The 16,393-nt window shown below is 41.6% G+C and overlaps 1 protein-coding gene and 1 non-coding gene across 3 annotated transcripts; both read right to left on the bottom strand.

Annotated features, from left to right (window-relative positions):
* Positions 1 to 25: 25 nt before the first annotated feature.
* Positions 26 to 98, bottom strand: trnar-ucg (transfer RNA arginine (anticodon UCG)). The gene has a single exon. It is a non-coding gene; the product is annotated as a tRNA-Arg (tRNA).
* Positions 99 to 8,576: 8,478 nt separating this feature from the next.
* On the bottom strand, positions 8,577 to 16,238 carry LOC111949642 (synaptosomal-associated protein 25). 2 transcript variants are annotated; one of them, XM_023966981.2, is made up of 8 exons: positions 16,128 to 16,238; positions 12,108 to 12,291; positions 11,597 to 11,638; positions 11,311 to 11,359; positions 10,318 to 10,429; positions 9,866 to 10,003; positions 8,831 to 8,975; positions 8,577 to 8,735 (listed from the first exon to the last, which is right to left on the bottom strand). In XM_023966981.2, the coding sequence occupies exons 2-8, from the start codon at positions 12,189 to 12,191 to the stop codon at positions 8,670 to 8,672; spliced, it is 636 nt and encodes a 211-aa protein (XP_023822749.1). In that variant the 5' UTR covers positions 12,192 to 12,291; positions 16,128 to 16,238; the 3' UTR covers positions 8,577 to 8,669. The 2 variants fall into 2 exon arrangements, with proteins under 2 accessions (XP_023822749.1, XP_070290110.1); XM_070434009.1 differs by lacking the exons at positions 10,318 to 10,429; positions 16,128 to 16,238 and adding an exon at positions 10,931 to 11,048 and having other exon boundaries at positions 12,108 to 12,270.
* Positions 16,239 to 16,393: the final 155 nt, after the last annotated feature.

Genomic DNA, 16,393 nt, shown 5'->3' with positions numbered 1-16,393 from the left:
AAGAAGTAAAGCTAGAGAAGTTAAACGACCACGAAGGGACTCGAACCCTCAATCTTCTGATTCGAAGTCAGACGCCTTATCCATTAGGCCACGCGGTCTATGAAAAAGACCACAATCACTTGCTATTTAAGGCTAGCTATGGAACAAAACCTACCATTATTATGAAGAATCATACATATTTTAAATGTGACATTAATTTAATAATGTCTATACAGAATTGCAATATCACTCTATATGTATCTTGTATATGAATTATTCAGTTTGAAGTTAGCAAATTAACACCACAACATCAGAGGGATGTAATAAGGGGAGGATGTGGGTCTAGCCTACTTGATGTTATGACAGTTAGGAAATTGTGTAATGGAAACCAAGTTTGACATCAGCTATATTGAAGTGCTAATATAGTCTTAACGAAAACTCAAACATGTCAATTGCTAGATACATTTAGATGTAAGTCCAGTTCACAATATCAACACAACCTACATGGGAGAATCCAGTCTGCCATTAAGCAACTGTTGAGTTAAATAAATAAAAAAGAAAACTGAGCTATAAAGTGCATTTAAAAAAACGATTGTCATCATTGACAGATAAACTTCATTAAAGTGTTCAAAGCAAAGCAGACACAGAATGTTGATTCCTTCCCAATTTCTTTAGTCTGCCTGGTGACCACAAATAAATAAGCATTTCACGGTAAGGTCTACTACACCTGTTGTATTCAGCGCATGTGACAATAACATTAGATTTGAACAAGCATAGCAACCCAATTCCACTGATGCTGACTTCTGCATCGAAAGGGGACTATGGAACCAGATACCTGCCAAAAGGTTGAATGTACAATACTGTAATGACCCTGGGTTTATAAGCGCGGAAATCGACTCTGCCGCACGAGCATGCTTTTGCGGCACAGTCGATAGCGCGCCAGACCTCGGGCTAGGAGGTCGAGGGTTCGAGACCTGCTCCTTGCTGTTTCATTACATTGGTGTCAGAAGTGATCGGACCTTGCATCCACGACAGTGTGTGTGCTTGGCCGGTGAGCGCGTTCCTGTAAGACGTAGAGTCGCAAGCTAGCGCGAGGACGCGCTCTTTGAAGGGAGGGAGTAGTGTAACGACCCTGGGTTTATAAGCACGGAAATCGACTCTGCCACAGGAGCATGCTTTTGCGGCACAGTTGATAGCGCGCCGGACCTCGGGCTAGGAGGTCGAGGGTTCGAGACCTGCTCCCTACTGTTTCATTACAATACCATTCGAAAGTGTGGGGTCACTTAGAAATGTCCTTGTTTTTGAAAGAAAAGCAACATTTTTGTCCATTAAAATAACATCAAATTGATCAGAAATACAGTGTAGACATTGTTAATGTTGTAAATTACTATTGTAGCTGGAAACGGCTGATTTATTAAATGAAATATCTACATATGCGTACAGAGGCCCATTATCAGCAACCATCACTCCTGTGTTCCAATGGCACGTTGTGATAGCTAATCCAAGTTTATCATCTTAAAAGGCTAATTGATCATTAGAAAACTCTCTTGCAATTATGTTAGCGCAGCTGAAAACTGTTGTTCTGATTAGAGAAGCAATAAAACTGTCCGCATTTAGACTAGTTGATTATCTGGAGCATCAGTATTTGTGGGTTGGATTACAGGCTCAAAATGGCCAGAAACAAAGACTTTCTTCTGAAACTCATCAGTCTATTCTGGTTCTGTAGATTGCTTAGGGCTAACAAAATAAAGGTAAATTGTGCAGGCAAGGAGATTGAATCTAAAACAAGTGTAACTTATCTTGGTGTGTCCCTAGATCAATTCCTTTCTGGAGACCCGATTGCTGCCAAAATTCTTTCTAAAATGGCAAACAAATTGACATTTTGTATATCGTAACACTAGATATTTTAACATCAAAGTGAAGAAAATGCTTGTCTCAACCTTGATTCCATGTCATTTTGATTATGTCTGCTCTGATTGGTATAGTGGGCTATCAAAAAAGCGGAAAAAGAGAATGCAGGTCATGCAAAATAAGGTTATCAGGTATCTGCTGAATGTCCCCCCCAGGACCACATAGGGGTACAGGAGTTCTAGGAGGTGGGCTTGTTGCCTTTGGAGTCCAGAGTGGACCAACTTAAACTCAATCATATGTTTGACATCTTAAATGATCGTGCCCCAGGTTATATGAAAAACCACATTGATATGGTCTATAACCAACACAGTTACAATACCATAGCTAGTGTTATGTCTTGTAAAATCAGTACTGCGTAAGAGTAAACAGTAATGCGAGGAGCACGTTTTTCTATACAGGAATTTGTCTATGGAATAGCTTCCCCCTGGAGATCAAGCAAAGAAAAAGTAGGAATTGCTTTAAAAAGCAGGCAAAGGTTTTAATTTGTACAAGGTTGTCTAAGTAAGAGAAACCACTCCACTGCCCCTTGTGACCCCTACTGCTGGTCAGGTGTATTGATTTGAAGGATCGGTATGATGTGCAATGGATAGATTGTTTTAATGCAAAATTAATATGGTTGATTTTTAAGGTAAGGGGGAAAGTGCAGTGAATAGGGCCACTTTTTAGGATGTCTGAATAAATTAATGTATTTATTGTTGTTTGTAATTTTGTCTTGCCTTTTAATCATTATATGTGCTATTGTTTTTACCATTGAGAACCACTTTGGAAACAAGTGTTTTAATTCATACTTTCAAGTGATATCCTCTGGGTCCACATAGTACATTTTGTTGTATATGTCTGTTACCCAAAGTAAATTCAATGCAATACCAGTAGATGACGTAGAATAGGCTTGGGCTTTCAGGAAATTACTTGTGTGAGAATGATAAAGACACAGAAGAGCCTTGTCTAGAATAGCCGCCTGAGCTGCAAAATAGAAAGTAAATGTGATTTAGGCTTATTCCGCTATCTAAATATGCCATGCTGTTGTGTGTTATTTAATGGCCATATAATTGCATCATTTATTTTTATAGCTGCGTCGGGCTATTGTGGTGGTTATGTAACCTAATGAATCAAACTTTTTCCAGTATTTGGGAGCACTGACTGTAGGTCTTATATTAGGCATTCTGACTGTTGTATTAGTGAATTCCACTCTGTATTTAGGCTTGTTATAGCCATTTGCATTGCACAACCGCATCACGCAGAGGCTATATCCATATCAATAAATGAGACAAAATGAAATATTGATTAAGTCTTGGCTATAACCTGTCCTGATTGAAATAGTCTTGACCATTTGGGACCCCTTGGCTATCTAAAGCTTATTCTTATTGCCGGATCTGTTTTCCCTATCAGCCACTGCACGTACTTCTTCAACTATTTTAAAATATATTTAGAGGCCTGCGAGCTAGGGTTTATTTTTATTAAGGGGAGCCCTATACTAAAAACAGTTATAAAATGCTAGTTTTTATTTATTTTAATTGTATTTAATCTTTATTTAACTAGGCAAGTCAGTTAAGAACAAATTCTTATTTACAATGACGGCCTAACAAAAGGCCTCCTGCAGATGCGGGGCTGAGATAAACAAGTTTTTATTAAATAAACATTTTGGACAAAACACTCATCATGACAAGAGAGACACAGCAACACTACATAAAGAGAGACCTACAGTAAGACAACAACATAGCATGGCAGCAACACATGACAACACAGCATAGTAGCAATACAACATGACAACAACATGGTAGCAACACAACATGGCAGCAGCACAAAACATGGTACGATCATTATTGGACAAAGACAACAGCACAAAGGGCAAGAAGGTAGACAACAATACATCACGCAAAGCAGCCACAACTGTCAGTAAGAGTGTCCATGATTGAGACTTTGAATGAAGAGATTGAGATAAAACTATCCAGTTTGAATGTTTTTTGCAGCTCGTTCCGGTCACTAGCTGCAGCGAACTGAAAAGAGGAGCGACCCAGGGATGTTTGTGCTTTGGGGACCATTAACAGAATGTGACTGGTAGAACGGTGTTGTATGTGGAGGATGAGGGCTGCAGTAGGTATTTCAGATAGGGGGGAGTGAGGCCTGAGAGGGTTTTATAAATAAGCATCATCCAGTGGCTCTTGCAACGGGCATACAGAGATGACCAGTTTACAGAGGAGTAGAGAGTGCAGTGATGTGTCCTATAAGGAGCATTGGTGGCAAATCTAATGGCCTAATGATAAAGAACATTTAGCCGCTAGAGAGCATCCTATCTATTAATTACGTCTCCATAATCTAGCATGGGTAGGATGGTCATCTGAATCAGAGTTAGTTTGGTAACCAAGTCTAGATTTAACCTTAGCCTGCAGCTTTGATATGTGCTGAGAGAATGACACTGTACAGTCTAGCCATACTCCAAAGTACTTGTATGAGGTGACTACCTCAAGCTCTAAACCCTCAGAGGTAGTAATAACACCTGTGGGGAGAGGGGCATTCTTCTTACCGAATCACATGACCTTTGTTCAGAACAAGGTTAAGGGTAGAGAAAGCTTGTTGGACACTGAGAAGGCTTTGTTGTAGATCATTTAATCCAAAATCCGGGGGGCAGCAAAGTATAAGACTGTGTCATCTGCATATAAATGGATGAGAGAGCTTCCTACTACCTAAGCAATGTTGTTGATGTAAATTGAGAAGATTGTGGGGCCTAGGATCAAGCTTTGGGGTACTCCCTTGGTGACAGGCAGTGGCTGAGACAACAGATGTTCTGATTTTATACACTGCACTCTTTGAGAGAGGTAGTTAGAAAAACATGCCAAAGACCTCAGAGACACCAATACTCCTTACCCAGCCCACAAGAATGTAATGGTCTACCGTATCAAAAGCTTTTTGCCAAGTCAATAAAAAAAGCAGCACACCATTGCTTAGAATCAAGGGCAATTGTGACATCTTTTAGGACCTATAAGGTTGCAGTGACACATCCATAGCCTGAGCGGAAACCAGATTGCATACCAGAGAGAATACTATAAACATCAAGAAAGCCAGTCAGTTGATTATTGACAAGTTTTTCCAACACTTGATAAACAGGGCCAAATAGAAGTTAGTCTATAACAGTTAGGATCAGCTTGATCTCCCCCTTTAAAATGATTCTGCAAGACACCAGTACCCCAAAAAAGCACCCCAAAAAGGCCTACATTAGGGTATAATGACTATGGTTGCATGCCTCCAGAAGGGCATCTTCTGAGGCTGAGGGGTGCTTTTCCGAAGGCGCATGGTGCTGTGGTGCTGCYTGGAGATCACAATGTCTTCAACTGGGCAGCAGTGTCGCGATGGAGGGAATAGCTTATACTGAGACTACCTAAGACCACTGCAACAGAGTTATTGTAAAGTGTGGGAATAAGCTTATGCCAGACTTAGCCTACATGTAACTTCTCACTTGTTCATTTCAAAGTCCATAAATAAATCATGTTATTCCACAGAATATGCTTTGGCAAGATGTTGTGATGAAATATTCTATAAAAACATTTTTTGAGTGGAAAAGACTCCAGTGGTCATGTATAACTCATAGATTCACCAAACATCTAATATTAATCTATGTTTCATTATTCCTGGTAGATACCAGTGGTGGAAAAAGTACCCAATTGTCATACTTGAGTAAAAGTAAAGTGAAAATGAAGATGACTCAAGTAAAAGTGACTTTCAAGTAAAAGTGAAAGTCACCCAGTAAAATACTACTTGAGTAAAAGTCTAAAAGTATTTGGTTTGAAATACATTTACTTTTGACACTTAAGTGTAATTGCAAAAATGTACTTATGTATCAAAAGTAAAATAATACATTTCAAATTCCTTATATTAAGCAAACCATATGGCACAATTGTTCGTGTTTTATATTTACGGATAGCCAGGGGCACACTCCAACACTCAGACATCATTCAAAAACAGAGCATTTGTGTTTAGTGAGTCCGCCAGATCAGAAGCAGTAGAGGTGACCAGGGATTCTCTTGATAAGTGTAACGAGCACTTTTGGGTGTCAGGGAAAATGTATGGAGTAAAAAGTACATCATTTTCTTTAGGAATGTAGTGAAGTAAAAGTTCTCAAAAATATAAATAATAAAGTGAAGTACAGATACCACACAAAACTACTTAAGTAGTACCTTAAAGTATTTTTACTTAAGTACTTTACACCACTGGTATATATTACTGATTATGATTGCAGACAGAGCCCAGAGAGTGGAATGGTGCAATATTGAATTAGTCATATTTTGATAAGGTGCAGGCATGGGGATGTCCACGTCACCCAGAGATATGTCCATGCTGTAGAGATGCACCTAGCGGACTGAAACTTCACTGTTGTAGGCATATTTCAACTAGTGCTATCTAGACTTGCACTGGCAAACACATCCATTACATTAGCTACCTAAATGTGAAGTAAATTCAACTGAGGAGTAATAGAAAATGGAGACTTAAATTGAAAACGTGCAGGATAACCCTTTCCGGTTTCCCTGACTTCCGTTTTTTTTATACTGTGTTGTGCTTGTTCGGGTAAGACTCCTCACAGGACGTTTGCTGTTGGTGAGATGAAACTGCCAAAACTCTGAAAGGTATTATTATGTCAGAATTGCAACACAAGATTTGTTCAAGCTTAAAATGTTAGTCCGTAATCGTAACATGGTGCTTTGTATGTGCACAGATTAAATTTTGTTTCACGCATGGCTTTTCTTACGATCCTAACAATTTACGTATGGATTTTCTTACGATTGTAACGATACGTGCAGTACCAGTCAAAAGTTTGGACACACCTACTCATTCAAGGGTTTTTCTTTATTTTGACTATTTTCTACATTGTAGAATAATAGTGAAGAAATCAAAACTATGAAATAACACATACGGAATCATGTAGTATCCAAAAAAGTGTTAAACAAATCAAAATATATTTTTGATTCTTCAAAGTAGCCATCCCTTGCCTTGATGACAGCTTTGCACACTCTTGGCATTCTGTCAACCAAGTTCACGAGGTAGTCACCTGGAATGCATTTCAATGAATAAGTGTGCCTTGCTAAAAGTCCATTTGTGGAATTTCTTTCCTTCTTAATGCGTTTGAGCCAATCAGTTGTGTTGTGACAAGGTAGGGGTGGTATACAGAAGATAGCCCTATAAGTCCATATTATGGCAAGGACAGCTCAAATAAGCAAAGAGAAACAACAGTCCATCATTGCTTTAATTAAGACATGAAGGTCAGTCAGTTCAGAACATTTCAAGAACTTTGAAAGTTTCTTCAAGTGCGGTTGCAAAAACCATCAAGCGCTATGACGAAACTGGCTCTCACGATGACCGCCACAGGAAAGGAAGACCCAGAGTTACCTCTACTGCAGAGAATAAGTTCTTTAGAGTCACAAGCCTCAGAAATTGCAGCCCAAATAAATGCTTCACAGAGTTCAAGTAACAGACACATATCAACATCAACTGTTCAGAGGAGACTGAGTGAATCAGACCTTCGTTCATGGTCGAATTGCTGCAAAGAAACCACTACTATAGGACACCAATAAGAATAAGAGACTTGCTTGGGCCAAGAAACACGAGCAATGGACATTAGACTGGTGGAAATCTGTCCTTTGGTCTGATGAGTCCAAATTTGAGTTTTTTGGTTCCAACCGCTGTGTCTTTGTGAGACGCGGAGTAGGTGAGTGGATGATCTCTACATGTGTGTTTCCCACCGTGAAGCATGGAGGTGTGATGGTGTGGGGGTGCTTTGCTGGTGACACTGTAGGTGATTTATTTCGAATTCTAGGCACACTTAACCAGCATGGCTACCACAGTATTCTGCAGTAATACGCCATCCCATCTGGTTTGCGCTTAGTGGGACTATCATTTGTTTTTCAACAGGACAATGACTGAACACACCTCCAGGCTGTGTAATGGCTATTTCACCAAGAAGGAGAGTGATGGAGTGCTACATCAGATGACCTAGCCTCCACAATCACCTAACCTCAACCCAATTGAGATGGTTTTGGATGAGTTGGACCGAGTGAAGGAAAAGCAGCCATCAAGTGATCAGCATATGTGGGAACTCCTTCAAGACTGTTGGAAACGCATTTTCCTCATGAAACTGGTTAAGAGAATGCCAAGAGTGTGCAAAGCTGTCATCACGGCAAAGGGTGGCTACTTTGAAGATTCTCTGGTTACTACATGATTCCATATGTGTTATTTCATAGTTTTGATGTCTTCACTATTATTCTACAATGTAGTAAATAGTACAAATAAAGAAAAGCCCTTGAATGAGTAGGTGTGTCCAAACTTTTCACTGGTACTGTACGTTCAATCTTATGGCAGGTATCTGGCTCCATAGAGGACGGGCATCGAAAGAGGACCAGAGGGAGGATGGTGAAAGAGCGAAGGGGATGTGTATCTAGTTTCTAGAAAATAATCTAGCCAACAGATGGCAGCAGTGTGGTACAGGCTGGATCTCTGGGTACCAGTCTCTGTAGCGTTCCACTTCTTGTACTCTTTTTTTGTCATGTGACATATGACATGGAGTACAAAGAGTGGAATGTAATAGCTGAACAGAGACTGGCAAACAGGCTAGGGTTAATGTAGAGCCAGGTATGAATAATGATGTGTACCCTGCTGCTCAGGCTTTAGGATAAGGCATACACGATCATTTGGCAGATTTTCTATTTGGGTGAACGGTCACTGAACGCATATTGGCACAGAACGACAGGGAGTAGATCAGATCACACAGCAGAGACGGACAATCTTCCTCTTTATCTCTTCATTAGATTGTTAGCTTTCTGATTGGCAGCATCGATGCGGGATACATTGAGAATGGCCTGTAAAAACAACACATTAGATTCATGTTCAACACAGAATTGGTAATCTATTGTTATTGAATAAATAGCTGTATGGCAGGTACTATAGGACTGACCTTGCCCTGAATGCGGTCAATCTGGACATTCTGTGTGTCGATCTCATTGCCCATGTCCAGTGCCATGCTCTTCAGGTTGCCTATAATGCTGCCTACATGTCCCAGATTCTCCTCCATCTCATCTTCGCGTGCATCATTTGTCACCCTGACAGTAAGACAAGACAGAAATACAGATAAAGAGAAAACACACCGGCAGAATGTAGAATTTGCAGATGTCAGTTTGTACATTTAACAAACGTTTCAATACATCATTGTTTTTGGAAGGCGTGTTTTCCCTGCATCCAGGGAGGGGCATAGGTTTGTATAAATGTCCTCTGTTTGGCCAGGTGCTCCTACCGCACATGACAGGTGACTGGTTCTATATGTCAATGTGTTATAGACAAGAGCAAATATCCCCCGGCTGCCACACACAGCCTCTGTTAGGTACACAGTCTTTGGTGCTATAAATGAGCAAGTATGTGCAATGGCCAAATTCATCAGAAAATACTTGTAAACCAACAAATGTGTGCAGGCTGCATCAGAGAGTTCAAGGTTTTTTGCTGGATCAAAAAAAGGCTTAGGTGGTTGTTGTGTCGGAAAGGATCTTTGTGTTTTAAAGCCAATTTCTAGCAATTTTACAAATTTTTCCATCGACCTGAGAGAAATGTTGCAGTTTCAAAGATCATTTCCTGCAATTCTATACACTCTGCTATGAAGCTGAGTGAACATTTAGCAGTTTTAAGCTAATTTTTGTGTTCTTATGCTCAAACATTACAATGAAATCTAAACTCCTGAATTCATAATTTTTGTCTATTAAAATTCATTAAATAAAAATAAAAATAAAATAAAAATACAGTTTTTATTTTATGAATGTTTTTACACTGTTTGGAATTAGCGGCCCAAGACTTTTTAATGTTGTGATATAGGCCTACTGTATGTGTGTACAACAATAATAAGCTGTCGTTCTCTTAGGAATAGTGAGGGCATGTGCACGTCTTTGAGTATTGGGATTTATTGCCTTGCTATTGGGGTTGTCATGCCATTGACCATTATTACTTGCTTATGTAGCCACCGCTCATGATCATCTGCTCTCTTTCATCCACCACGCGTGAGGACGGCTGGCCGGACACCACCCCATCCTGGTTGTTCCCCCACACCTTCTTATAGGCCCCACTCTCCTCAAAGTCCTTCAGCCTATGCAGAGGCACAGACAGGACAGAGCACATCACACAGCCATACACACACATCTTCATATCACAGTACATTGTGTTAACTCAAGAGTACAACAAAGGGTCACCTGCATGAAATAAACAAAACTCCTGATCTAAGCCCTGACATGTTGAAGAAGGAAGTAAGAGACAAGCCAAGCAAGGAGTCTTATGCGCAGCAACTGGCAAACAAACTGTAAAGACCGGCACACAGACATGCACATTAATACTTGAGGAAGGAACCATGTTTTCCCCATCTGCTCCTGACACTCATGACCCCTCCCACCTGCCAACACCTACTTATCACAGGAGCACAGACCGCAGCATTTGCCCAGGTCTGTGAGGTTCTTTTCAGCCTCCTTCATATCCGAGTTGATCTGGTCCAGGCCCTCCTCAATCCGCTCCAGTTGCTCTGGACAACGCAAAACGTGAGGGCATGGTAGGAATGGGAGAGGTGGAGGAAAGTGGGGAGAATGAGGGAGAACGTAATATAACACAAAACTGTTCTATCACCAAAGCCCCCAACTGACAAAGGAAAGCCAGCGGTCAAGCATAATGCAACTGCGCAAATATGGTATGTGCAAACCCCAAAACTGAGAACAGGACACAAATGATTTAATAAATGGTACACACAAGTCCATAAAATGCCTGGTATTGTGTGAGTAGAAGATGTGCTGTTTGTAAAATATCAATGTTTTGGGACATGACCATCATTTTCTTGTAGTTAACTTTGCTGCAGACTTCTAGTCACCCAATCTCATAATGGGACAAAACAAAAACAGACACAAGATTAATCATGGACTGGAGCAGAGGCCGGATGGATGGACAGACAGACTGTCTGGTTGCCGGTTGGCCTGACGGGCACTCAGGTGACACACAGATGACAGGTGTCCTCAGAGCAGGGCAGACCTACTTGATGCGGGGCCAGATGCACAGGCCACAACACTTGGCCATGTCAGTGAGGTTTTTCTCAGCCTCTTTCATATCCTTGTTGATTTGATCCATCCCCTCATCGATGCGGTCCAGTTGCTCTGCCCATATGGGGCAGGTGGGGAGCATGAGTAGGGTGGATAGGAGAGACACAGGAGGGAACACACACATACAGTACATACACACAAAAGCAGACACACACATAGTCTACACACATCTAGTATACTGACAGAAACATGAGCACCCACTTATGGATATACATACAAGAACAAGGACCATCTAATGTTTCTGTTGTAAGATTGACATTGATGTGTCCACATCTTCCAATGGGAGAAAATGATTATATAACATCCATTTCATTACCTCCTTGTTCGTCCAGCATGACCAGGGCCCGGATTCCTGAATCTTTGCTCTGTTGAGATCAGAAATGGCATTAGATTAGATTAACCATGATGTAGCTATAATGTTCATGATTTTTGCATTGAATAAAATGAAGACTCTTCAGTTAAAGGACTGAATGAAGTTCATTATCGGTAGGCTGCCAAAAGAAATCAACTAGAGATACTATGATTATAATGACGATGATGTATCATTATTAGGGCTTGGTCAACAGAGACATAGTGAGTGGCAGGTGCAGAGTCTCCCATACCTCCTCTACTAGCTGCATCATACGACGGGTACTCTCCAGGGACTGGATGAGGAAGGTCAGAGAGACAGGACACAATTAGAGGATTTAGTTACCTTAGATACAGTACTAAAAACGTAAACAGACTCATTTCAGTGGTCTGTGTGCCAAGAATGTGTTTGTACAGAATGCTGGGGCCTTTCTCCAGGGAATTTCCTGATGCTGAAGTAATTGGACTGGGAATTGGATGTGATGTGCAGTAAGTAACCTTTACCCAAGGGAAAGGCCCTCTGGGAGAGTGGCTTAGGGTGATGTCACTGTGTAATCTCTCAATAATGCAACTCTGAAAACAATGCCCGGGTATGGCAGGTAACCTTATCTATAGCTCCTGGCATGATTTACCCTTTATCGTGGGGGCCAATGGTCAACAGCCAACGGCTATGGGGAAATTGTGTATAGATCTTAAAAAGTGCAACTGTTGTTGATATTTCAAAGTTAAAGAAGTTAGTGCTCTTGAGATGATATGTGACATTACCTCATCTGTCACCTGGTTGGCCCTCCCCTGCAGCTCCTCCTGCTCTGTCCTCACGGGCGTGTCGGCAGCCATCTTGCCTGGCATCTGCAGAAGCCGCGGAAGGACAGCACAGTCTGTCTGGTTTGCTCAGGAGCCTCTTTCCCAAGAAGCAAGGCTAGTGCATCAGGTGGCTTTGACACCAGTCCTGGTAAAGACAATGAAAACAGTGCAACAGTGCAGAGCTCTTTATGGGCAGTTTTTGTACAGAGTACAGTAATTAGAAAATCTAGGCAGTATCACCCAGAAAATGTCCCCTCTAATTACCCATTGCTCTTTTTGTGAGCTTGTGACATGGAACAATACTATTAAGGACACATGGGATCAGTCATGATTTCAACATGATCTGTTGGTTCAACTCTGTGGCTACACAGCCTTTCTCTCGGGCGCCATTGGAGCCCCATAGTTCTGAAAACCTGAATATTTGCACCTGGCATGTCAGTTTGATGACTGAGTTTTCTACCCTGCTTGTTTTCTCCTCACCCCTCTCCATCCCCACTTGACTCTGTGCCTCTACTGCCTATCCTTTCAGATCATATTCCATTCATTGCTTAACATAATTGGTGCCTATTTCACAAAACCTCTCTTGTTCCTCAGACTCTTACACCTACGGTACATGCATCTCACCTACACTCCTTCCATTCTGTTGTGAGGGAGTCGAGGTGACAGTGCACCATGCAGCAGCATCCTTATAATTACCATTAATCACCACCTGCCTCACCCAGGCAACATGCTGAGAGACAGGAGGAGAGGGAGAGAAAGAAATGGAGAGAGAAAAAGAGGGAGAGAGGTGGGGGAGGGAGGAAGACAGAAAGAAAGAAAAGAGACAACCAGAACTTACAACAGTATGTTTTGTCTGGGAATGAAGGGCTGCAAAGATTGTGACAAGTACTGTATATATGATGACGGTTAGAAGTTGTTGTGTAAGGATGGGTGCACCTCAGCCATGCTCAAGGTTCTAAACGATATCATAACCGCCATCGATAAAAGACAATACTGTGCAGCCGTCTTCATCGACCTGGCCAAGGCTTTCGACTCTGTCAATCACCGCATTCTTATCGACAGACTCAACAGCCTTGGTTTCTCAAATGACTGCCTCGCCTGGTTCACCAACTACTTCTCAGATAGAGTTCAGTGTGTCAAATCGGAGGGCCTGTTGTCCGGACCTCTGGCAGTCTCTATGGGGGTGCCACAGGGTTCAATTCTTGGGCCGACTCTTTTCTCTGTATACATCAATGATGTCGCTCTTGCTGCTGGTGATTCTCTGATCCACCTCTACGCAGACAACACCATCATGTATACTTCTGGCCCCTCTTTGGACACTGTGTTAACAACCCTCCAGACGAGCTTCAATGCCGTACAACACTCCTTCCGTGGCCTCTAACTGCTCTTAAATGCAAGTAAAACTAAATGCATGCTCTTCAACCGATCGCTGCCTGCACTCGCCCGTCTAGCATCACTACTCTGGACGGCTTTGACTTAGAATATGTGGACACCTACAAATACCTAGGTGTCTGGTTAGACTGTAAACTCTCCTTCCAGACTCACATTAAGCATCTCCAATCCAAAATTAAATCTAGAATTGGCTTCCTATTTCGCAACAAAGCCTCCTTCACTCATGCTGCAAAACATACCCTCGTAAAACTGACTATCCTACCGATCCTTGACTTCGGCGATGTCATTTACAAAATAGCCTCCAACACTCTACTCAGCAAATTTGATGTAGTCTATCACAGTGCCATTCGTTTTGTCACCAAAGCCCCATATACTACCCACCACTGCAGCATGTATGCTCTCGTTGGCTGGCCCTCGCTTCATATTCGTCGCCAAACCCACTGGCTCCAGGTCATCTATAAGTCTTTGCTGGGTAAAGCCCCGCCTTATCTCAGCTCACTGGTCACCATAGCAGCACCCACCCATACCACGCACTCCAGCAGGTATATTTCACTGGTTATCCCCAAAGCCAACTCCTCCTTTGGCCGCCTTTCCTTCCAGTTCTCTGCTGCCAATGACTGGAACGAATTGCACAAATCACTGAAGCTGGAGTCTTATATCTCCTTTACTAACTTTAAGCATCAGCTGTAAGAGCAGTTTACCGATCATTGCACCTGTACACAGCCCAACTGTAAATAGCCCATCCAACTACCTCATCCCCATATTGTTACTTATTTTTTTGCTCCTTTGTACCCCAGTATCTCTACTTGCACATTCATCCTCTGCACATCTATCACTCCAATGTTTAATTGTAATTATTTCGCCACTATGGTCCATTTATTGCCTTACCTCCCTAATCTTACTACATTTGCACACACTGTATATAGATGTTTCTATTGTGTTATTGTGTTAGAATTTGTGGAAGTACATTTGTTTATCCCATGTGTAACTGTGTTGTTTGTGTCGCACTGCTTTGCTTTATCTTGGTAGTTCTCAACTGAACTACCTGGTTAAATAAAGGTGAAATAAAAAAATAAAAGGATGCCCACATTAAAAAATTGTTTCCTGTGGAGTCACACCTGGAATGAGACTTTGAGAACTTTGAACCAGAGCTGTTTTATCTCAGTGCAGATTTCCTGTCTCCTGCCCTTGATTCAATGACCACTGTATCTGCTGTACCAGATAGACAGATGAGGGAGACAGACAATACATCTCAACCAAAGGCTTCCTGTTGCACTCCCACTGACCCACCTACGCATCACATCGTTGATGGTCATGACAGCCATTTTGACAACTCATGAGGGAGACATATAACAGGGTTGCCTATCTTTCAGGCACAGAACTTACTCTATTAAAAAAAGCTGTGAAGTATTGTGTGCAACACGTGCCTGATTTCGTATGCTTAAATAGAAGAACAGAATGAATATAAAAGAAAGTCACAGTCCCAATCAACACAGTTTTATGACAAGCAGAGGTAGTTAGTTAGGGTGTTCTCATAACACGTTTGAGGAATGAATAAAACAGAAGGATTGAAATGAGACAAGCGTGCTGATTCATAGCTTAGCCATGGGGGAAAATGGCACCTTTTTGGCGCGTTTTTGATGCCTTTTAAAAGGCTGATTAAGTTGTGGTGTAGGGTGTAATATTATCTTCTATGTGTGCACAATTGCTTGATGAAGTGCAAGTTGTCATGACACCCACCAACCCACCTGTAACCTACACTAAAGGAGACCCCTGGCCATGCTCTATAAACTGAGTGACCACTATGGATGAATAGCCTATGCACATTACATAACCAATGCCTAACCTATCTGAAGGGACATATCTGAATATTTGATTTCCCTCACATTCAATAGAATTTGTGAAAGTATCATACAGTGTCTGATTCTGAACACAACGTGTGTGTTTGTTTGACAACATGTGTGTTTGCCAACACGCTCGGAGCGATATATTCGTCTAACGTTAACCTGCTGTAAATGTCAACCTGCATGGCCCCTGAAAAGGACAGAGATGAGTGTCCACTGCATAACATGGTTTCTGACATCACGGATCATGGCTACCCACTGAAGAGGACCGCCACCACAGTAATTACCACTGATGAGTAAATACCATTAATTCTACACCCCTACAAGAATAATAATCTACCCCCTACACTAAAACACTAATAAGACAGTATGATGTTATAAAAACATGTTTTCAAGAAGACCATTGATAACCTCATCAAGGACTSGGCAGCTACAAGGAATGGGAGGATTCAGCACATTGTGTTTCATGAGACCTATTATTGCAATGTTTACATTGTATCAAGTAACATGCATGTTTGTTTACATCAAGACTAGATACTTATATTTTAGATTTTGTATATAACTTTCACAAACTTATCAAACAGGGTATTTAGCCGGTCTTTGTTGTTACTCTTTTAGGCCGTAAATAAATAGATAAACAGTGTTGATGCGATGGGTCAAGCTTAGCCTCCACATAGCCTATATTATAATATAAAAAGCACCTACGCCTATAAAGTTATAAACACTGTTAAATCTCTAAACTTACCTTTAACTTACTGTATATGAGTGGTCGTGTTTGCCTCGACTTTGCCCAACAATCAACTTGAACATCCGTCACCTGTTTGTTCATTGATCTACCCGGTCCCTCAGCATCATCTCGAAGGTTTTTGTTCCTTTCTCCCAGGTCCGCTCTGCCCCCAGGTAAGTCCGATGACACGCCTCGATTACCACCCGCTCACCCAATTGGTGGCTCTATCTTCGACGTTACATCCCGGCGAGTGGTCTCTCGTTTTATTGTCTCTAGTCCTTCCT

This window comes from Salvelinus sp. IW2-2015, linkage group LG22 (genome assembly GCF_002910315.2).
Source record: "Salvelinus sp. IW2-2015 linkage group LG22, ASM291031v2, whole genome shotgun sequence".
NCBI classification, from domain to species: domain Eukaryota; kingdom Metazoa; phylum Chordata; class Actinopteri; order Salmoniformes; family Salmonidae; genus Salvelinus; species Salvelinus sp. IW2-2015.
Note: the sequence above shows the minus strand (reverse complement) of the source record. Positions and strands in the feature narration are given on the sequence as shown.